At 39.3% G+C, this 23,732-nt stretch overlaps 1 protein-coding gene across 1 annotated transcript; it reads right to left on the bottom strand.

Moving 5' to 3' along the window:
* Positions 1-334: 334 nt before the first annotated feature.
* On the bottom strand, positions 335-5,599 carry LOC141715113 (uncharacterized). Its single transcript, XM_074518605.1, has 3 exons — positions 5,185-5,599; positions 4,533-4,752; positions 335-554 (listed from the first exon to the last, which is right to left on the bottom strand). The coding sequence occupies exons 1-3, from the start codon at positions 5,597-5,599 to the stop codon at positions 335-337; spliced, it is 855 nt and encodes a 284-aa protein (XP_074374706.1).
* Between the last annotated feature and the right edge of the window lie 18,133 nt (positions 5,600-23,732).

Genomic DNA, 23,732 nt, shown 5'->3' with positions numbered 1-23,732 from the left:
ACTAGATGTCGTCGTCATAGACCGTGACGAATTCATCCAATCTAAATAGGGCCTAAGAACATCGTTCATCAGCCGCATAAAGGTTGCAGGTGCGTTGGCCTTACCGTAATAGGGCCGAATGGCATAACGACCCATTCATATAACTCTTGCCTTGTCTTTAACACGATCTTCCAATGCCTTCCACCACTTGCACTTGGTGGTATCCCGACTTTAAGTCTATCTTGGTGAAGTAACGGGCTCCCTTAACTAGTCAAATGGAAATCAGACATCTATCCTCGACACTTGGCAAAGGATAGCGATTCTTTACTATGATCTTGTTAAGGGTGCGAGAATCCTAATCCACGCACATGCGCCACGAGCCTTCTTCGACACCAAGACCCTTTAGAGAGAGGGGAGAGGCACAAGAGGATGTACTTGGCCAACCATGACCCTTTTTGAGCAGCTCTTTGCCGCCAAATCTCCTCATTGGCCAATGTCGACGTCCTGTAACACCGTTGTTGGGTAAAACTGCTCCCTGTGTGAGTTCAATCGAGTGTGCTCCAAGCTGATACAGGCTTTAAATAAAAAAAGAAGCTACAGCTAAATGAAACCAAAGCTTTTAAGCTCAATTCCTAGCTGCTAGAGCTAAATCAAAGGCTACTACCTTAGTTGTTCTAGTAGCTCCTTTGATTTAGCGTAGGGAGGGTGGAAGCTCTATAGGATAACAACTTTGGGCTATTTGGAAGCTATGCTATATAGGAAGAGATAACAACGGCTGACTACTAGCTTTGCTTTTGCTATTACCTCGTGCTAGTACTTTAGGAGAGGAGCAACTATCTTGCTTAGCGAGGTATTTAATATCAAAGAATTTCGGATCCTAGATAGCTTAATAGCTTAGGAGCAGAGTAATTCAATAACTTTAGGAGCCATTTTCAAGTTGTAGAATAGTAAAATAGGCTTGAATTATTAGCTGTACAACCAAGCAGGAAAGCTAGTAAGGCCCGCGTAATTACATTGCAAAACTATCCTTGCTTCTAGAGCGAGCGCAAGAAATAACTTGCGTGAGCAAGTATAATATAAATTGCACTCGCTCAAGCTAAAAGAGTTTTAGAGCAACGTTTGCGAAGGATTAATACATGGACTGCTTTATTGTACCGGTAAGCCCTCCTTATCAATGCAATAGTTTCAGAGCAAGCTATGTGGTTTTACACCAAATAAATGGCTCCTAAAATGAAGAAGCTACTAGAAAGAAAGTAGTCGCCGCTAAGCAAATCTATTCTATTTTTGTTGAAGGCTCATAAAGCTATGGAACCTAAGCTCATAAGTAAGATCCGCATCAAGCTAGTAGCCGCTCGCTATGTTATTCGACATTAAGGAAAGCTATTGTGGATTGTTCCTAACCAAAGAAAGGAGAGATATTGATTATGTTCATCTCATAAGTTCCTTTTCACTCCTAAATGAGAGCAAAACTAAACGAGAAATTGAAAACTCCTAGCGCAAAAGAGTAGCCGCTGCGATGCTTATGCTATTTGATTTCCTATATAGCTTGGGGGGGCCACGCGCAAGCTCCTATCGTAAAGCGCAAAGTAAGTAGCCTTTTTGTTTCTATAGCTTCAAAGCCGCCCCCTACCCTATTATAAAGAAAAGGAACTCAAGGGTTTACAGGTACTCAATTTCGGCTTATAGAGCTTCTTTTTCGCCCTATGCTAAAGCAAAGCCCTATCCCGCCTATGCCTATGCCTCAAGTAAATAAATATGCTAATAGAAACCGCGCGTTGTAGCAGCAAAGAAGAATGAATTTTCTGCTGCTAAAAGAAGATAGGGAGGTTTCCAATACCAAAAGAGTGAACTTCACTAGAAAGGCTAAAGGCTATAGAAGTACATCACTAGTTTCTATAAAATAAAAGAAATGAAAAAGGCGAATCATAGTATATAGAATGCCCGTTTACTACCATCTCCTCTTACTTACGCATTTCCAATTAAATCATGATTCCATCTCGATCAATTTCGCATTGATCAAGGAGGGCATTTCCATCTATTTCTATAGAGTAGGGGGCAGCTCTCAGAGCATTCTTTCCTGAGAAAGGGCTTTTTCTAGAGCGAGAGGTGAGTAAGGGGGGGGGGGTTGTTGGCTAGCTCATGCAATCAACAAAAAAATACTTCACGTTAGTAAGCTATCTTTGTAAGCCAAGCAAGCCAGGTTCTCAGGGCACTACGGTAGGACGTGGATCGATCATGAAGAGAATGGACTTCTTCATAATATAATAGAAGAGTCACAGTCCAATTCCTCGGGCTTTCTCCCTTCTCGACCAGACGAGGGAGATATTCATTCCATTCAGGCGGGTAAGGGCTTGTGTGTTTCCCCCTGATCGGGTCGCAGGCAAAAACTGGCAAAGTTCATCATTCAGCGGCGGGGTGTTCATAGAAAAGAAGGCGTCACCCAATGAATGGAAGATTTGGGTGGAGTCTCGCTCTATAGATAGAGGAAGAGTACGCGCGCTCGCGCGCTACGGCTCACGCAGTTGATCGGACTAGATAGCCCTTCGGGCAACCCCGACACATCAAATTCCATTATTCACTTAGGTCCTTTATTAGCCAAATCTAAAGTTGTTATAGTAAGTGTGTTTTAGTGAAGTTAAAACAACTTGTCTGGCTTCTAATCTAGCAAGGAAGCAGAGGGGTCCGTCTGCTGATGAGCGAGTAAATCTTGCTTGTTGCTCTTGTTGTTAATACTAGCTAGGTGTCTTAGCAAGTATAGCTACTGTCTTCTATGGGCTAGTTAGCAGTACTCGCATATAACTCCTCGCTCACAGTCAACATAATGTTGCTTCTAACTCTTCCTAACCTCGCATTCTGTAGCTTACAGTCAACATAATGTTGTTGTTTGAGTTGCTTAATACTCCAACAATGGCTTCTTTTTTTTTTGCTAAATTATGTATATATCAACAAAACAAGAAAGAAACAACAAGGATTTACCCTATGCTCTATGACATGCCATAGAGAGACTATCTATTACCAATCTAAGGAAAAAGATTGGAAATAGAAAGCAATCAAAAGAAACCTACTATAAGCTAATACAATGAATACAATCTGGTCTACTATCTAGCACTTTGGAAAACCAAGCCGAGCTGTTAAGTCTAGCAATAAAATCTTTCCGGATCCTAGTTAGCAGCTTCCTTGGACCAAAAACACCCGAATCATGAGCTCGCACATTAAGCTCACGCCAAATATGATAGAAGAAAATTTGAGCACAACAAAGAGCCAGAATGCTCTTAGTTTTATCCGGGAGATGTATCAGATAGGTGATGAAACTGTTCCAGGACTCCCCATGAATGACAATATCTAACGGTGACATTAGACTGCGTAGAATCCAATTGCTGTAAGAACAATGAAGAAAAATATGCGAGTCTGTTTCTCAAGCACAAATACACAAGAAGCATTGTTGTGATTCCACAAGGCGAAATCTATGGAGACGAGCTAGAGTCTGAAATATTCCGTGACAAGAAATCGATTGGTGATGTGCATAGCGATTCACGCGAAGTTTATGCCAAACCCCTGTGTGCCAAGGAACCATCTCAGCTTTAAAACGAATAGAGTCCCAGAATTCCCAGGTTTTTGCCTTAGTAGTATCAATACCATTCCACAATAAAATATCAGGCCCTACATGCAGAGTTGGAGGCTCAAAGTTTGATAGCCAATGCACCAACATTGGATCCAAGTGATGGCTTCGAGGGTTGGCTCTCGGGAGTAACCACTCACCATTACAAATAATAGCATTGAGTTTGTCACAATGGTGTAAACCACATTGAGAAATAATGGGAGAAGACATAGTAGAAGCTAAGCAAGTATTTTTCCACCAAGGATCGAACCAAAGAGAGATGGACTCACCATTTCCAATTCTGAATGACACAAATTGCATAGCCAAAGGACGAAGTTTTAGCACTTTTCTCCAAATCCAAGAACAATCTGATGGAATTTTAGTAGTCCAAAAGTGCTTGCGTTTGAGCACAGTTTTATTCACCCAGGATGCCCACAGAGTGGTTGAATTCGTGACTATTTTCAGCAAGTGACAAATGATTTGAGCCTTGTTCCATTCACACATATTTCTCAAGCCAAGACCTCATTCCTCTCGGGGAAGACACACAGTTTGCCAGGAAATCTTGGCACCACCTTTGTGGTTGATATTACCAAGCCATAAAAAATTTGTGAGAAGAGATTGAATATTTGCATGTATGGTTCCAGGTAAAAGAAAATGATTACACTAAAATGCCTCGAGAGCACAAATAACCGATTTAATAAGCAAAGTTCTTCCAGCCAAAGACAGAAGCAAGGATGTCCAAGAGCTCAGTCTATTCATGATTTTGTTTATGAGAGGCATACAGTCGTTCACACAAAGCTGGGTGGTTATTAAAGGAACCCCAAGAAACCGAACTGGTAAGTTGCCTCTGGGAATCAATAACGAATCAACCCAAGTAGTGAAGTCACTGTCATAATTGCACAGGTAGCTGTTACTTTTATGGATGCTCGGGGTTAGACCACTCCAATTTGAGAACCTTGCAATGGAGTTCATAATATGCATAACAGATTCTTGAAACCCATGACTGAAAAACAGCACATCATCAGCAAAAAATAGATGGGTTAGACCCATTTCTTTGCAACGCCAGTGGTATCGAAAGCCTAGAGGAACCCTGTTAAGAAGCCCAAACAGAATTTGCATGCACATGGTAAAGATGTAAGGTGACAAAGGGTCCCCTTGACGAATGCCCTTTGTCCCTTTGAAATACCCATGGATAATGCCATTTAGTTTAACCGAGAACTTAGTTGTATATAAGCAAGCTTCGATCCACTTAATCACAATTTCAAGAAAATGAAAATAGGTCAAGACAGCCAAAATGAAGTCCTAATTTAAGGAGTCAAAAGCCTTATGAAGATTAATTTTTAGAGCACATTTAGGGGCCCCTGATTCCCTATCATAACCTCAGAATAATTCTTGAGCTAGAAAAATGTTGTCAGAAATAGGTCTTCCCGGGACAAATGCAGATTGAGCAATATCAATAACTGTAGGAATTATCAATTTGAGTCTGGATGCTATGATCTTAGATATGCATTTGTACATGACCGTACAAAGTGATATTGGACGAAAATCAGCCATTCTAGTAGGGGAATCAACTTTTTAAATAAGGGAGATGAGAGTGGAGTTCATACCTGAAGGAAGAAACCCAGTGTTAAAGAAGGTTCTGATTGAAGCACAAAATTCCGGACCTGTAGTGTTCCAAGTTGCTAGAAAAAATTCTATATTGACACCATCTGGGCCAGGAGCCTTGTTTTTCTTTATTTTCTTCAAGGTGTTGAAGATTAAAGCATCATTAACAGCAGCACTAAGAAGGGTAGCTTGAGTCTCCGTAATGACCTTACAATCAACAGATTCTAGATCAATGGCAGTGTGAGTAACCTCCGACCCCAGCAAATTCTTGAAGTAATGAACAACTACATTTGCACAAAGCTGTTGGCCATGGACTAAGGTTCCTGAATCATCTTCAAGTACCAAGATTTTATTATGGTTCCAGTTTGCTTTGCATTTTTGATGGAAGAAGGAGTTATTGCCATCTCCAAGTCCCATCCATTTTACCCTAGATTTTTGCAAGTATAAACACTCTCTTCCTCAGCCAAAGCTAAATTTAGAACATTGATCAGGTCTTTCTCCAAGGAGAGAAGAGACGGATCATGATTATTGAGCATAGTCACTTGAAGGTCTGCAAGGTTTGCTCTAGCAGTTAACACATTAGATGAGACATTACCATGTGCCCTGTTTAGTTGACGAAGCAGTACATTCGTTTCTTTGAGTTTAGAAGCAAATTTAGCATAGCAGGACCCTGAGCAAATCAAAGACCAAGCTTTATCAACAGTAGCAGAAACCCTGGGACATCAACCATATCATTAAAGAACTGGAATGGTTTACTAATTTTTTGAAGCTGCATAGGTTCTTCAAAAAGAAGAGCATTGTGATCCATGAGACCTCGAAGTTTGACAAACACATTTCCTTCAGTAAACAGATTGAACCAAACCCAATTTCAACCATTATATCCAAACATTTGAACACTGGATTAATGATGCGCTTATTTGTCCAAGTGAAGTTGTCCCCCACTGTACGAACCTTGTCCAAACCACAGCTAGGAAGACAGTCTTTAAAGACTTGCATGCCTGAAGTCCAGTGCTCCCTACCACCAGAAATTTCACTAAGATTGACTACACAGTTAAATCACCAAGAAGACACCACGAAGAGGTGTTAGTACTCAAAGTCAAGCAATAGTCCCAAAGGGGAACTCGATCAATAGCATCATTATGTGCATACACAAAAGAAACCAACATAGTAATATTCTTTTCTAAAAAAATAGCATTACAAGTGATGACTTGGCTAGACATAGAATGTAGAGAAATATTCCAAACATTAGGATTCCATCCAACCCATACTCGACCATTATAATGGTGATTTTAATTAAATAACCACTTCCAATCTTTTTTGATTTTCTTCGAAATAGCTAAGGCATTGTCACTATTTACTTTAGTTTGAAGGATACCCATAAAATGTAAATTATTAATAGAAATAAAATTTTGCAACTCTTTTTGATGAGGGGCTTTGTTGATGCCCCTTACATTCCAAGCTGCAAAATTCATTACAACCGTCTAAGGCTTGCTGGCTGCGCAGCCAGTTTTGGACTTCTTTTATTTGCAGGGCTTTTTCTGTTTACAACCATTATGAATCAGTCTTTATCAGTCAAATCTGCCTTGGATGCTTTGAGAGCAATAACAACAGGATGCGTCTGTTGTTGAGGTGCTAAGGTCATTGCAGCCGATGCGCTGGTCTTGGGCGCTGCAGGCGCTGGGTTTGATGCAGGCACTGCAGATGAAGACTGCACACAGCTAGCATCTCGGCTACGACCACGCCTTCGTTTCTGACCTGGAGATTGTGCTGGAAAAGTCTCAACAATTTTGTCAACAATTAAGTGAGAAGGTTCCAAATCTTGATCTATCTGAGCTGTAGTAGACACCAAGCCAATTGGAGCATTTTCCTAATTATTTATCTCCAAGTTCTCCGAATTGTGAACCGAAACTGTGTTGTCCAATTCTTTGTCAAAGTTCTCCACATCATCCCCATTGTGAACCAAATCTGCATCCACCTGAACATCATCTAAAGTTAGATCACAATCAAGAACCAAGTCACACCCCAAAAAAGCACCAAAAACTACAGGGTTCACATCTGTCAAATCTCCATCAGCTTCCTTATTTTCCTGAATTTGTTCTCTCTTAACTGTGTTAGTTTCTTTGCTTTGAGTGTATGCCTTTGTAACTTTTGCAGCTCTGGGATTAACTCCACCAGGCCTGTTTCTAGAAGCTGGTTTAACTTCCTGGGGGTTATGGATACATCTAGAAAAAGAGTGACCGGAAGCTTGACCGTGACTATAAGAGTAGGGTAATTATGGGTAAATGATGTGAACTTTAACAAGTTCTTCCTCACCACAGTCATCTTGAACTGGTACCCAGATAAAATCTGGCCTTGGACTAGAATAAGAAAGCATAACCTGTACAGAGGCGTACTTTGTAGGCTCAAACTTTGCTGTGAAATCATCGAATTTTAAAGGTGTGCCAACTGCTTTTGCTATGAAAGTGAGACCTTCCCGCGACCAATAGGAATGAGGTACCTCTTCGAATTTAATCCAACAAGGAATCAAATCAATCACATTCTTTTTGAATTTGTTTCCCTCCATCCATGGAGCCAAATAAAGAGTTCGACCACCAAGTTGAATAGATATCAGGGCCAAAATTTCATTTTTTTCTTGAATCGAAGAAAACTTGAAGGTGAAATAACCTTTAGAGCCGTAAAAAACTTGCAGCAAGCCTTTGTTCTTCCAAATTTTAAAAGCAAAATCACGAAAATATTTGAAATCAAAACTACCACCAATAAAGTGGCCTATTAGACTAGTGCTCCACATTTTCCTGGCATTCTCAAGAAATTCTTTAGGTGGCTTAAGAGTTGCAGAACATCCTCATTGAATACAATTTGAACATTATTACTTTGACTAGTGCCCACAGTAGGAATATATTTTACAACAATAGAGTTCCAATTTACCAACACAGGGGGGATTTGTAGATAAAACAACGGGTTCTGTAGTGCCAGTGTTAGCAGTAGCAACAATATCAACATTATCAATAACAATATCATCTCTGGGAACAAACACAGTCAAAAATCCATTATGCACATGGATACTGTCTTGTAAATCTTCAAGAACAGGAGTAGAATTGTTACCTTGCTTAGTAACAGAGTCAATAGACTTAGTCTGAAAATGCTTGGAGGAGTGAGAAGCACCCTGGCTTGGACCAGGTTCATGTCTAGCAGAACCACCCGCAAGGATAATATTAACATCTTCTTGAACCCTTCTAAGTGTGTCTGGCGAAAGTGGCAAATGATTAGCCACTTCTTCAAACAACAATTCATAGTGAGGAGCTGGTAAAGCTAACAAAGGAGGGGCTACATAGTTGTGGCCAATAAAATTAGAAACTCTTCGGAGTTCATACTACCAGAATTTTCTGAGTTCCTTGACCCAATAGATAATCAAGCAGTTGAGAAATTAACGAGAAGATGAAAGAAACGAGCTCAAAATATTATTAAAAATGGCAGAATATTTGGAGAAGATGAAGTGAATATACTATAAAAGGTAAGAAATAAAGGGGGGGGGATAATTGCAATGGGCAGGAGACAAAAATAGAAAGAAAGGACACAAATGCGCACGGACTGCTGGAAATTAGATCCAGGTAAAAGAAAAGTAGATAGGAAGGAACAAATTCATTTCTAGAGAGAAGGTAGAGCTTCTCTCTCTTCTAGCACACTCTAATACAATAGTGGATTCTTAGTAATATAACAATTTTTCATTTTATATAGCAGCAAAAGTGACTCATGCCATTTTCTTACCAGAGATGCTTTCAAAATAAGAAAGTGCGCGTTTCATATATATGGAAAGGCTACCTCACTCATTTCCTTACCATAGATGCTTGAACAAGTCTAATGTTTCATTTCATATAGCTGCAAAACCTACCCTTTTTGCTTCAACTTGCAACTATATAGAAACTATGCAATGCTTGCTACTATAAAGCAGACTGAAAATGATTTGAATCTCCAGGCAGCTTAACTAGAAAAACAGCATAAACTGAAACAGCATTCTCCCTTGACTCTAGAAATATACAAAAACATTTCAAATGAAAAACTCTCCAAGAGCTGCGGAACTAATGACTTTATTAGAAAGTAGAATTAGCCACTTTTACACGAATTTTAAAGTGGATGAGATCGGACTAGTGGTCTCAGTTGGAGATGGGGTTGCACGTGTTTATGGATTGAACGAGATTCAAGCAGGTGAAATGGTTGAATTTTCCAGCGGCGTCAAAGGAATGGCCTTTAATCTTGAGAATGAAAATATCGGGATTGTTGTCTTTGGTAGTGATACTGCTATTAAATAAGGAGATCTTGTCAAGCGCACTGGATCTATTATGGATGTTCCTCCGAGAAAGGCTATGCTAGGGCGTGTGGTCGACGCGTTGGGTGTACCTATTGATGGAAGAGGGGCTCTAACTGATCACGAGCGAAGACGTGTCGAAGTGAAAGCCCCTGGGATTATTGAACGTAAATATGTGCACGAGCCTATGCAAACAGGGTTAAAAGCTTTAGATAGCCTTGTTCTTATAGGCCGTGGTCAACGAGAACTTATAATCGGGGACCGACAAATTGGAAAAATAGCAATTGCTATCGATACCATATTAAACCAAAAGCGAATGAACTCAAGGAGCACCTCTGAGAGTGAGACATTGCATTGTGTCTATGTAGCGATTGGACAGAAATGCTCAACTATGGCACAATTAGTTCAAATTCTTTCAGAAGTGAATGCTTTGGAATATTCCATTCTTGTAGCAGCCACCGCTTCAGATCTTGCTCCTCTGTAATTTTTGGCCACATATTCGGGGTGTGCCATGGGGGAGTATTTCCGTGATAATGGAATGCACGCATAAATAATCTATGATGATCATAGTAAATAGGCGGTGGCATATCGACAAATGTCATTATTATTACGCCGACCACCAGGCCGTGAGGCTTTCCCATGGAATGTTTTCTATTTACATTCCCGTCTCTTAGAAAGAGCCACTAAAAAATCGGACCAGACAGGCGCAGGTAGCTTGACCGCCTTATCGGTCATTGAAATACAAGCTAGAGACATATCGGCCTATATTCCCACCAATGTGATCCCCATTACTGATGGACAAATCTATTGGAAAACAGAGCTCTTTTATCGCGGAATTAGACCTGTTATTAATGTCGGCTTATCTGTCAATCGCGTCGGGTCTACCACTCAGTTGAAAGCTATGAAAGAAGTCTGTGGTAGTTCAAAACTTGAATTGGCACAATATCACGAAGTGGCCGCCCTTGCTCAATTTGGGTCAGACCTTGATGCTGCGACTCAGGCATTACTCAATAGAGGTGCAAGGCTTATAGAAGTACTGAACAACCACACTATGCACCACATCCAATTGAAAAACAAATTCTAGTCATTTATGCAGCTGTCAATGGATTCTATGATCGTATGCCATTAGAAAAAATTGAACAATTTGAAAAAGTAATTACAAGTCTTATAATACCAAAATTACTATAAAAACCTTTAGAAAAAAATGGTTTAACTAATGAAAGAAAGATGGAACCATATGCATTCTTAAAAGAAAGCACTTTGAAAATAATTACCAATGATGCATAGACTTAATCACAAATGTAGATTTACCCTTTCCCGGCCGGCTGTGACTCGTATGTCCAGACAACGACTATCGATTCCTAACGAACCCATAGATTCTTCTACCATTCGACCAGACCTTATAGATTGTATTCAAATTTTCCGGCCTCGAGCAAATTTACTAATAAGGGAAAAACATTAATATTATATTAGTATAAGCGCTAGCGCCCAACCGATACAAGGGCTTTCCGCCTCCATTTGGTCGTGCTGCTATGATGTAACGTGCAGTCATCCCGACGCAGCCGGATGTATGGTATATGCCCCCTCTTTTATCTCCCTTAAAGTCCTTTATTAATTTTGAGTAAGGAATAAAGTTGTGGCTTATTCAGCGCTATATCACAATTCATTCTCGGGCATAGCTGTTCACGAAACGTGGCATGGGACATTTGTCGGCGGCGGGAGTCTTACATCCGAGCAAGAATCAGACCAATCCCATTCATCCTGGTCTGGTTTGAACGAATCTTTTGTTGAATGAATTGATCCATTGTTGTATGCCCTACTTCTTAGTTCATTTTTTCCTACTCGGATCTGCCGTACTTCCTTTGACTACTCCTCGAGATATAGTGGAAACAATTTATTATGGTGGAAGGTGGGGAGTGAAAACACCAATGCAACAGAGAACGACCACATGAACCGAAATCCACTTAAATTATTAATACAGACGATAGAGAAAGAAAGGCTGCGCGTTCCCCAAGTGGTTGATCTTAGCTTAGCGTGCTAACCACTGCTTCATTTCATATAGTGAAAAAATTCTCTCTTACTTACGATATTATTCAGCGAAACCTGGGAATCCTCCTTTTTTAAGAGCCAGGAGTCTTCTCTCACCAGTCTCGGTCAATTACATAGACCCTTTCCTTCTTCTTCTGGGTCATAAGTGGCATTTATTTGAAAATTCATATCAGATCATCTGCCCAAGAGGAAGATTCTTTCACAGTGCATTCAATTGCAAAGAGAGCACCGGCGAATTTCAGACTGGATGCGTTGAGGTGCGAAAGCCTTTTATTGCACCAAGAGCTTATTTATTCTCATACTCCCATACCGCTTACTAGTTTACCAGATATGAGAACTCTTGTACCGGGAATTCAATTAACTACTGATTCCAGCCGCTTTCTTTTTTTGCTAATTCCTATGAATTAAATTTTCCATGTTCCACTAAGTTACTTACAGATGTATGCATGCGGTCCGGGAACACTTTGGGGTGAACACCCATCCGAACAAGTAGGGTCAATAGTTCAGCATTTAGGCCATAACATTTAGCAAAAAAAAATCTTTCACCCAAGAAGTGCTTTCCGAACCAAGCTAGATATTCTCCTATCACTAGGCTCACCAACCAACCTGGACTTTCCATTCTTATTATTCCTACCAGATAGGATATCAAAACCATAAGGCCTGTTTCTAGCCATGCCCCTATGACATAAGCGCTCTTAGGCGGGCTAGGTTATTCCATAAAATCTTTGAGAAGGGGCCAAATCTCGTATTTGATGGTTGGCGTGGCGATAGGCTTCACTTCTACGATTACCTTCTCGGCCGTTACCTTCCCGGCCATTGCAAATACTGAGCGAGAACGGTAAGGGATGCACAAACAATATCGTTACGCGGGGATGCGATTCGCCAAGCTGGGGAAAACAAAGCCGCCCGACCCTACCAGATTAGGAAAGCGAAGGCCTTTAGGAGACTGAGGAAAGAAAGAGCTATGCTATTGACCGACCCTTTTTTAAAATTTTGTTTGAAGCAGGCTAAATAGAAAATGAAATGCAGAAATAGGGGAGGGGTTCTAAACCCATTTTGGGTTTAAGGGCTGCTCGCCATACCGAAGTACCAAATGCCTTACACCTCCCTATTACATGGCCTAAAAAGGGCTTAGATTCTAAGGGCGCTACTTGAAAGCCTTTTTGAAGGGCCAGTAGTTGTACTGTGGGTAGGGCTTTCGTTCTTATCGCTCGGGGTTCCGATCTATATGACCTCCGGGAGGCACAAAGTACACTTCTTTCGTATAAGTAGGTAGTAACCTTTAAGAGTCTGTTCAAGGGGGGAGCCCCCTTATCTATAAATGGAAAGATCTCCACGTGTAGCGTGATAAGGAATCCTAGAAAAGATCGATGGAGACTCCCTACGCAGTCCCACGAAGATCTCTACGTACTTGTCCTGGACTGGACAAGTGAGATCTTCCAGTCTGCGTGCGCAGGAGCAGCTCAAATAAAGAAGAGTCTGGTCTGGTCTAAATTCAGGCATGCCCCGCCCGTCTGCTTATAGGTCCGGGAATGGAGCCAGGTGAGGGCGCCGCTATACCACGTTGCTCCGCCGCGGCGGGCCCCCGAACTATGCAAAAGAATTGAGGCCGGGGGTCTCGTCCACAGTGGTCCCCCACGCCTTTGGTGATTGACCGAACAAATAAATAGGCCTAGATTTATGCCCCTTAATGAATCGAATGGTCCTTCGACCTTCGTTTGATTTTGATGTCCGGTATTAATCTCATGAGACCTGCCCACGATTACTACGACAGGGCCCGTGCCCCCTTTCCTTCGCTACTAGGAGAGTAAGCTACTTCTATTAGTGCCAAACCTTGAGTCGAATTGATCATGTCATGTGCAACGACCATCAATGATGGTTCATTAATGTTTATTGATTTAGACTCCTTCCCCCTTCTCAACTATCAAAAAGATCGAGAGGGACCCGAAAGCCCACAAACCAAAAACGGAAGCCTTTTGATTCACTCCCCATTCTATCTGAAAGAAATAAAGCTCGCCCTCAAGCCCTGGGCCGGTCGGCCGGGCCTGTCCCTGTTGTTCTGTTCCCGCCACGAGAAAGACGCACGGATAGAGGTATGTCCAGTGTGTGGAGGATCCGTTGAGATTTTGTCTCGTTAAGGACCTGTATGATCTTTTCCCCTATTGTATTGAAAAAAAGAGGTCAGTGCTAAGGCCCCCTATTGTTGGATCCAATATTGACCGGGGACGAGCCCCGACTTCCATAGGTCCTTGGTTTTAAGAAAGAGGAGCGGGGCCAATTTATCGTACTTGCTCAGTGTGCCCCCTTTCGTCGATTGCCCTGCCCGGTTCACTGGGCTGTTGGCCTATAAAGCATTTGCCCGCTGCTCCTACCGCCCGCTTGGCGGGCGGAGCGCTCGTTATCCTTGCTTTTCTCTCTATCGGGGCCTCCCACTGCTCTAGCCACAAGCTATGGCAGCTCCAGCTCGCAACCACAAGGGCCCGCCCCACGAGGCCAGAGTGGACTCGGGGGTCAACCTCCATTCGAATTATGTTAGGGGGTCTTTCGTTTTTTCCAGATCTAGAGAGATACTACAAGTCCTCCGCCCCAGATTCCACCGTCGCGGCCATCTGGTTCACCGGTACTACAAAAAAGTCTCATGATTACATTACTGTTACTAATGGTTTTATTATCTTGTGGACCACGAAGACCCCAACCGCGCTTCTGGTTTTCATTCCCATCATCAATCATATTGATGATCAATCTCCTCGTGCTATGCCATAAGAACTTGGAGTCCGTATCATGGTGAAGATAGGGTAACGCCGTGATTCTTTCTCAAAAAAGGTTGAACGCGTTTGAGTTATTGGCTCATCCGACCCTACAGCATTCATGAGTTGCTAGTTCAACTGTCCCTTGGAGACACGGTCGAAAAGTACCATGCATGGTTGCCCCTCGTTATTTCTTTCTCTCGGTCTCTCCCAGCAAGATAAGGCCCCACCAAAAACGTGAGCGCCCCTGTGCGAGCCTTATTTTATTAGTTTAGTAAAGTAAATCTTTGGCTCCCTAAAGACTAAAGAAATGAATAAAAAAGGGGACTTCTGCAACGGGCTATGCCATCCAAACCAACTGAGGGAAGTCGCATCCGTCCCATCGCAAGCACCTACAATGTCATGATCGCATTGGTTTACCCTTTTTTTTGGTAGTTTAACGGACGGTCGCCCCTCCAACAAGAAAAGGTATAAATATGGAAACTTCTCTGCCATTTGGATCGGAGAATTTATGGAGGAAATCAGGTTTTAAATTCCCAGAAACCGCACGATTATATAGCCAAAGGGAATACGCCGCGCCTAAAATCAGCCCAAGCGCTGCTAATGTGGCTACTAAGCTATTTCTTTAGGAAGCTCCTACTAAGATGAGAAATTCCCCGATAAAGCTGCTAGTAGCAGGTGAACTCATATTGGCCAAAGTGGAAGAGAAGAAAATGGTAGGGAGATTTGGCATGATGCTCACTGAACCTCCATAATATCTAACAAATCGAGTCTTATATCGGTCATATAGAACACCAACACATAAAAAAAGAGATGAGGAAACCAGTCCATGACTTGACATCGGTGGAATGCTACCTCCAATTCCCTGTATGTTCGATAGAGCCAAAGATTCCCCCCCGGAGTATGCCGATTACCCCCCGAACCGTACAAGATAGTTACCACCTATCATACGGCTTTCTAACTTCACTTCTTTTTCTGGTCATTCCGCTCTGTCGATCGATGGTAGTATAAGAGATATGTAACCCCCCGAAATTTGTTACATAAAGGTTCCTGCTTCCTACCCATAGTTAGCAGGTATCTTCCCTGGTCATACTTCAGAATCACATCGTAGACCCCCACCCTGACTCTATCTTTCTTATCAGTGAACCGGAACATAGTGCATAGGTACTCTTCGATGCAGCGGGGACGAGACGACATGACATACTACGATGACGTACAAAAGTGTTGTCCTTCGGCTCGGTAATCTGGAGAAAAACTATAATAAGTGAATTTACTTACGCGCCTTGGCTGATACAGTATATTTCGAAACAACAAAAAAGTATGAGATTTTTTTGCTTGAAAACTCAACTTTGAAACCTGTAAACACTAACTATAAACAACCCAAAATTATTCAGAAATTTAAACACAAACGCAGAAGAGGTGTACGAGAAGTTATATACAGAAAGGTATTCATTTACACAACTTAAATACAAGGCAAAAGAAGAGTAATTATAGGTTAACTTTTTCTCCAACCATAATTAAATCTCAAACCGTAAAATCCAACCCGAATCCAATTATTAATTGTGTTAAACCCTTGAATCCCTTGCTTAAATGTGTAGCCCTAATTCAATTTCAGCGACAAAGGCAGTAAGAGTGACGACGACCGGTCAGGAGTAAATTTGATTTACTTTATGCCTATTTGATTTCCCCCTTATATTTTCCAAAATTTTCAATAAACGCCTGTCCAAATTTTAGAGCCCGAAATTGAGGGAGCCAAGCCTAATTTTTTTGTATTTTTTTCCAAATATTATCTTATCTTTTTAAAATTCTACACATAATAATTATTACAATAAAATTATTAATGTATTTTCTTTATAAAAATTCAAATTTATTACAGGGTTCTATTTTTTATTAATAAATGTTTTATTTATTTTAGTTAAAACTTATTAGTTGTAATAAACTTTTTATTGAAATCTATTCAATTATCTTTAAATCGTAAAAAATAATTTTCATGTTTATAAAATATAATAAAGTTATTTAGTTGCCATACTTTATTTAGTACAATTATAATTAATTATTTAGTCTAATTAATATATAAAATTAATACTTCTTACATGATTTTATTTTCTATAAAAAAATGTTTTAGTGTTTTTAAATTAAATTTTTTATTTTATGATAGTTACTTATGAAAAAATCTATATTATTTATTATCCTAATATTTTTTTTTAAAATTTATAAAATATTATTTTGGTTAATATTAAATTTTTTAATCTTTATAGTCTATGGTAACACAATATCTTATGTTGGTGTGGTTAAACCTTATTGAGTTAGGGAAACATAGTTTTATTACTTTGGTAACCCAGCTATTGTAACTGTTATGATAGGTTGAATATTTGATACCTATAGTAACATACTATCAGCTAACACCATGGTGAAATGTAAGTATAGGCCATCTATTATATAGAGTAAAATCATTAATTGCTTTATAATTTGTCCATCATATACGTTTAGTTTCATATCCTAATGATGAGTTTATTATTAGGTATGATCAGTGAGTCCTCATTTTTTCATTTATTTTGGACTCCTTGTATGGTGCATATTCTTAATTTGGTTCAAAAAAATATTTGTGATGCTAGGAATAGTGAGACTAACAGAGAGGTGTATGATGAGTGTCATTGGATTATAGAGATAACTAGTGCTGTAATGTTTATTAATAATTTCATTTTTAATCATAACACGGTCAACACAATATTCAACCTTTTTTCTTCCTTGTAGCTTCTTTGAGTTGATGAGATTAGATTTGCATCTGTTATTATCATGTTTAATGGGTTCAAACTACCAGAGCGTGCTTTTAAAAAATTGGTTCTCTATGACGAGTGGAGTACTTACCTTGAATGTGATCTCCAGAAATCTCAATTCATGAAGATGACGACACTTGGTGAATATTGGTTGTATAATGTTGATAACATTCTTGAGTTCACTGCTACTATGTATGATATACTTCGTTTATTTGATACGGATAAGCTTGCACTTTACTTGGTTTATGACATGTGGGATGATATGATTGAGAAAGTGAATAACACCATATATAGAGTTCTTTAAAGGTTCTCCATTATATGATGTAGTTTATGCGATTATAATTTCTATATGGACTAAGAGTTCTTCAACAATTCATTGCTTTGCACATTTACTCAATCCAAGGTAATTTATAGCCTTTAAATTAGTATAGATATAGTCATCATATGAATGTTACTCTTATTGATGGATCTATTTGATTTGTATATTTTTAGGAATCACATGTATTTTTTGACGATGAACAAAACAAATAGGATAATCATTCATTAAGTTAGTGTAGCTATCAACAGCTTATCATTGTCGGAGAGACGTTGGTAGAGTAAATTATCTACTGATAAGTTTTTATAGCATATTTTATGTAGATCTGAAGAGGTAGTCATTGTTATAATTGTTATAATTGTTCATGCAATGATTATCACCGACTCAATGGATAAATAGAATAAGATGACTAATTGTAAATACTCGATGTCATGTAAACTCTGATTAAGTGAAAAAAGTCATCAATGGCTTAGGAGAACATACTTTTAATGGTAAATGTGATCAAACCATCAACTACTAAGGAGATTAAACTATCAATTCCTAAAGTAGCAAAGAGAGATTGATAACGACTTGATAAGGCACATATATAAAATCTGACAGAGCACATTGATTGATAGAAGATCTCAGTTTGAAAAATGGTAGCAAAGATAAAACATGAATGTGATCTTGGACTCTGAAGAAGAAAAAATATTCCATTTTTATTCATGACGAATTGGAAAGATATTCAAACCAATATATAAAGATACAATCTAGCCTCATTTGTAAAACCTCATGGAAAAGAGAACGAAGAAAATATTGCCGGACCTTGAAGACCGAGTCAAGTATTGTCTAACAAGTATTGTAGCTAGGTGATATATAAACCAATTAGTAGCAGTGTATTCTCCAATAAAGAAGTTTATAGATTTTTTCATACAGCTTAGTTGAGAGCACTATCTTTGAGGGCTCTTATAATTTGCACATATTATTTCTTCAATATATAACTCAGGTGGCAAGTCAAAAACAAAGCAACTGAAATTTTATGTACTGCGTACTTATTTCAGTTTAGATTTTGTTCAAGTTAAAAAAAGTTGAAACCTGTAATTTGTATTCAACCTTCCCTCTACAAACTACCCCAGTATTAACTATTAGTTAATAACATATAAGTATTATAGTCATGATTGGCTTAACGTAGCACCTAATTGCCTTCCTCCTCAACAATATATTGAGCTATCTCAAGATTTAAATAAATACATTAAAAGATATTTTCCAGCTGGGAAGGCAAGAAAAGCTGCAAGTAATGAGTATGCTCAATTTTTAGGACATATGGATATATTTGGTAATGCTGACTCCATTGAAGATAGATGCACCATAGATTCGAGGATGTGGTGGCTTGTTCATGGAGTTTCAGCTCTAAATATTGAAAGAATAGGTTTAAAGCTATTTGGTCCGCCTTGTTCTTCATCTTTTTGTGAGAGAAATTGGAGTACTTATTCCTTTATTCATTTTGTTACAGGAAATAAGATACTACCAATTCGGGCGCAAGACTTAGTTTATGTGCACACCAACCTTCGACTCCTTTTTAGAAAGAGTGACCTTTATTTGAACGAAGAGACAAGCTTGTGGAATGTTAGTGGTGATCACTTCGATCCACTTAATGGTGTCGAGGAGCTTGAGATAGCTATTCTTTCTCTTGATGAGCCCGAGATGGAAAGGAAGATTTATCAAGATGATGATGTTTAGCTTAAAATTAGTAATAATTATTTTATTTGCTAATACTAAAGGATGATAAACTATGGATTTGATGTCTTTTATTTGGTAGAATTAGAATGCTACTTATAATTCTTAAATATTTGATGACTTTTAGTTAAATTTGCTAGGTAAGTATTAATATTATATATGTAGATATATATAATATTTTAAATATTTAAATATTTACCGTATCCCCCGGACCCGTATTTCCGTTTTTATTAATTTTGCGAACTCGTGTATCCCCCGCACTGCGCACCTGCACCTACATCCATCCGCACCCGTGATTCATAGCTTGACTGTAAAATTAGACGGAAGATTTTATAGAGATTTCTGAGTAACAACAATATAAGTAGATTATTGAGGAGAGTTAGTGCCTTTATCCTAATAAAGAGCAGCATATGGTGAGGCTTGAGAGTTTGGGGGTTTGAATTAACCTACATTTGAAAATATTGTGTATGGCTACCTGAGAACTTTTTGATGAAAATTTTTGGACAGGACCAAACTCAGCGCTTGTAATTCTACCATTAATAAACAGTTGAGCATCTTCACGTATACAGATATGGGTTGTTGGAGAACATGGCTTTTCGAACACATATGTTGTGTTTAGAAAGTTCTCATCTTCTAGGTGTAAAGTACATAGGTTTTGTAGTTGAACAAGATTTACATGATGATAGTTATGGCCAATGGGGTTATAAAATTTCCAAAATCCATAGAGCCTGAGCGTTCAGAGTTTTGAGAATCCATTGGACAATTCCAAAGCTAAATAGATAGAGGTCAAGAAACCAAAAAAAGGGCTACCCGTTCGAGGTTATAAAAGTACTACAGTGCCTAGTAACCTGAATACGGAAAGATTGAGTACTCAAAAGTAACCGAAAAAGTGACTAGCTATGGGTGAGTTTAAAAAAGATTTTTATGTCAAAAAAGTAGTTGGCTAATAGTAGCCAAAAGGGAGAGCATTTTGCTCAATTTCTGATTTACAACTTCAAATAGTGCTCACAATTTTTTAACCGAGGTAAAAACAAATGAAATATAATTGTTACATTAGATCTAAGAATAATTTATTTTATGATATAGTCCTTAATATTTTATACATTAAGAGTGGAAATTTCATGTGATAATAATTTCAAGGTTAGTAGACAATCTTTTCACCAGGGTGTTTGTTATGGATAAAAACTTAAGATATATTAATTGCTGTATTTAATTCTAAGGTTCGGGAGCTCAAGGCCTTTAATGACTGCTCTCGTGTTTCGTTGCTTAACTCTTCCTTTACGAGATGCCTGCGTATCTCTGTAGTTTAGAGAATCAAGCCAAAAAATGTAGTTATGATCGGTGAGGGTGAGACCCCTTATATAGATGTTGGGAGTCCTTGAATTGGACTTGGGTTAGGAGACTTGGTGGGCAAGTCTCTGAATTAGAATGGACTTTGGAGTCCTACGAAGCAGGAAGCTGATCCTTTATCCCATGAGGTTCCTTGTAGGCCAATCTACAAGGATTTATATCCCCACTATGACTCATCTTAATAGCTGTTTTCTCCCTTATTAATTAATTACGAAATTAAATAATATTCAGGGTTTTGGGCCTTCTTTGTTCCATCAGGCCTGATCTGGTCCATCAGGCCTGATCAATGTGTTAACCTTTTTGGTCTGAATGTCATACATCTTCTTATTGAGGCTTGTAGCTCAAATCATGTGTAATTAATGCAATATTAATTACGTAATCAGAATTTATTTATTCCCTATCATTTGCCCCTCAACTTTTGGGAAACAATGGCAAGGTTTCACATAAGTTAAGTTGACTTGTTCCCTTACAGGGTATCGTTTTACGTAAAGCGTGGAGCGACCTACTCATTTACAAAGATTTTCTTTAATCCCTATGGTTTGGAATTGCCTTGATTCCCAGGAATTTTTTCCTTAATTCTGGGATTTTTCCTTAATTTCCAGGAATTTTTCCCTTAATTCTGGGATTTTTACTTAATTTTTAGGAATTTTTCCCTTAATTCTGGGATTTTTCCTTAATTTCCAGGAATTTTTCCCTTAATTATGGGATCTTTCCTTTTTTCCCCTTAATTCTGGGATTTTTCCTTAATTTCCAGGAATTTTTCCCTTAATTTTGAGATTTTTCCTTAATTTTCAGGAATTTTTCCCTTAATTCTGGGATTTTTCCTTAATTTCCTGGAATTTTTCCTTAATTCTGGGATTTTTCCTTAATTTTCAGGAATTTTTCCCTTAATTATGGGATTTTCCTTAATTTTCAGGAATTTTCCCCTTAATTCTGAGATTTTTCCTTAATTTTTAGAATTTATCCTTTTTCTGGATTTATACCTAATTTTGGGCTCTAAATCGATCAAGAATCGTGTCTAATCGATCAGGAAATGTTTCAAATCGGCCAGGATTCATGATCGAATCGATCAGGATCCTGATCGAATTAGTTGTTATTCTGTATCTCTAGTCGTTGGAATTCGACCAGGATTTGTGCCAAAATCGACCAGGATTCCTGATCGAAATCGATCAGGATCCTGATCGAACTAGCTTAAGACTTGCCGCCCTAATCGATCATATTTCGACCAGGATTCCTGATCGAAATCAATCAGGATTTTGATCGAACTAAGTGTATTTTTGACAGTGAGGTCTGAGGTGAGGTAGGCCTGGAACCTGATCAAAATCGATTAGGATTCTAATTGAATTAAACTAGCTTATTACTTTTTGTTCGAATGAAAATTTGATCAGGATGTTATTCTTTGTCGATCAGGACTCTGATCGAACTAAATAGCTTTTTACCCTTATAATCGAATGAAATATCGATCAGGATCTTATTCTTTGTCGATCAGGACTCTGATCGAACTAAGTGGCTTTTTACCCTTTTAATCGAATGAAATATCGATCAAAATTCTTCACTTTGTCGATCAGGACTCTGATCGAACTAGGTGGCTTTTTACCCTCATAATCGAATGAAAATTCGATCAGGATTCCTACATTTTGTCGATCAGGGCTCTGATTGAACCATTTCTTTAAAATTCTGTTCGATTTTTGACCCTTCAGTTTCCATTCCTGCTTCTAGAATATCCCTGAAACTTTCCCATGGTGGGCTTTCCTCAAGTTGGGCCTTGCTTTATGGGCCTTAAAACGCCTCGTATTCTGAGCTTTTCGCCTTTAAATGAGAAGTGAGAAGTGAGAATCCTCACTTCATTTCTCATTTCTCAAATTTTCTCTCAAAAACTCTCTCAAATTTCTCTCTTGGGAAGGCGATTTCCGGTGACCTCAGCCACCGCAGTTCCACCACCTTCAAGCTTTTTTTAGGTTTCAAACCTTCATTCGAAGAATATCAATGGCGGATCGTGATCTAGCTCATTTGGGGAAGATGAACACTTCCAAGAGAGGTACTACCATTCAAATCCAATCTTCGTACACTTCTTTAATTGATATGATAAACTCTAGAGGCGATGAATATCCCTCTTTATCTGAATTAGATTCATACAACCACGGTAACACTTTCCATGAGTTTGAGGGTAGAATTGAGTCCATGAACACCACGTATAAACTTCCACCCCACCTTAGAATTATCCCAGCCGCCCTTGGGGATAGGACATGTAACTGGGAGGGCGACACTCTGTTTATTTATCGAGGAGCCCTGACCGCGGGTCTTAGGTTCCCATTTCACGAATTTATTCCTCATTTACTTGCATATGTTAAAATCAACCTTTGTCAACTCCCTCCCAATGCATGGAGGAATATTAATTGTTTTATGGTTCTGTGTCTTAAAAATAAATTTCCTCTTTCCGTAGCTGTCTTTAGGAAAGTTTTCCAATTTTATAAAAGTTTCATGGGTCAATCAGGTTGGGTTTTAATTCGTCAATGGCCCAAAATTCCCCATATTTTTGATAGCGACTCTATAGTTGAGAATAACCCTAAGTGGAGAGACGAGTTTGTTAGGCTGACATGGGTTGGCGGTGATTGGGCCACACTCTTCCGTAGGCCCTTTTGCAAAGTGTCAGATGGTAGTCCTGGTAGCATCAGGTTGACTAATGAGGAGGAGGTGGCCTATCAAGCCCTCATTTCAGATGACAGAAAAATAGACACTTGGACCCTTTTAGAGGAGTTCTCATTGAAGAAAGTTGGTCTCTCTCAGGCCAGTGATAAAGGTAAATTTATCTGCGCAACTATTTCTTTCCTCCCTTTTATTGCAACTTTGTTATTTCCAAAGTTTTAATACTTCTCTTATCTTTCTTTCAGCTTGCGAGGTTATTAACAATATCAACAGGCCTAAGGAGGGGGAATCTGGCCGCCAGAAGAGGGCCAAGCTGAACAGAGATCCCAGTGGCAAGCCTGATGCTCCCACCTTCCTTAGGCCCCACGTCCCTGTTGTGGAGCTGGGGGAACGATGTGGATCCTCCACTTAAGGCACACTCCTTCAGGCCTAACTGGGGCCTTAGGAGAAGTGATACGGTGGTTGGATCCACCAAACATGCCAAGGACTGGTCGTACCATTCCATCACTCCCCACGACTTTACTGACATTGTCATGGGGAGTGACATTGAGACCATTGAACTTCTGGGTTCTCAAGCCCAAGCTTCGGTAACATTCCTTTTCCTTCTCCTTAAGTTCTAACTTTTTCCTATATTTATGAACTTGTG

Source organism: Apium graveolens, chromosome 1 (assembly GCF_009905375.1).
Source record: "Apium graveolens cultivar Ventura chromosome 1, ASM990537v1, whole genome shotgun sequence".
Lineage (NCBI taxonomy): Eukaryota > Viridiplantae > Streptophyta > Magnoliopsida > Apiales > Apiaceae > Apium > Apium graveolens.
Note: the sequence above shows the minus strand (reverse complement) of the source record. Positions and strands in the feature narration are given on the sequence as shown.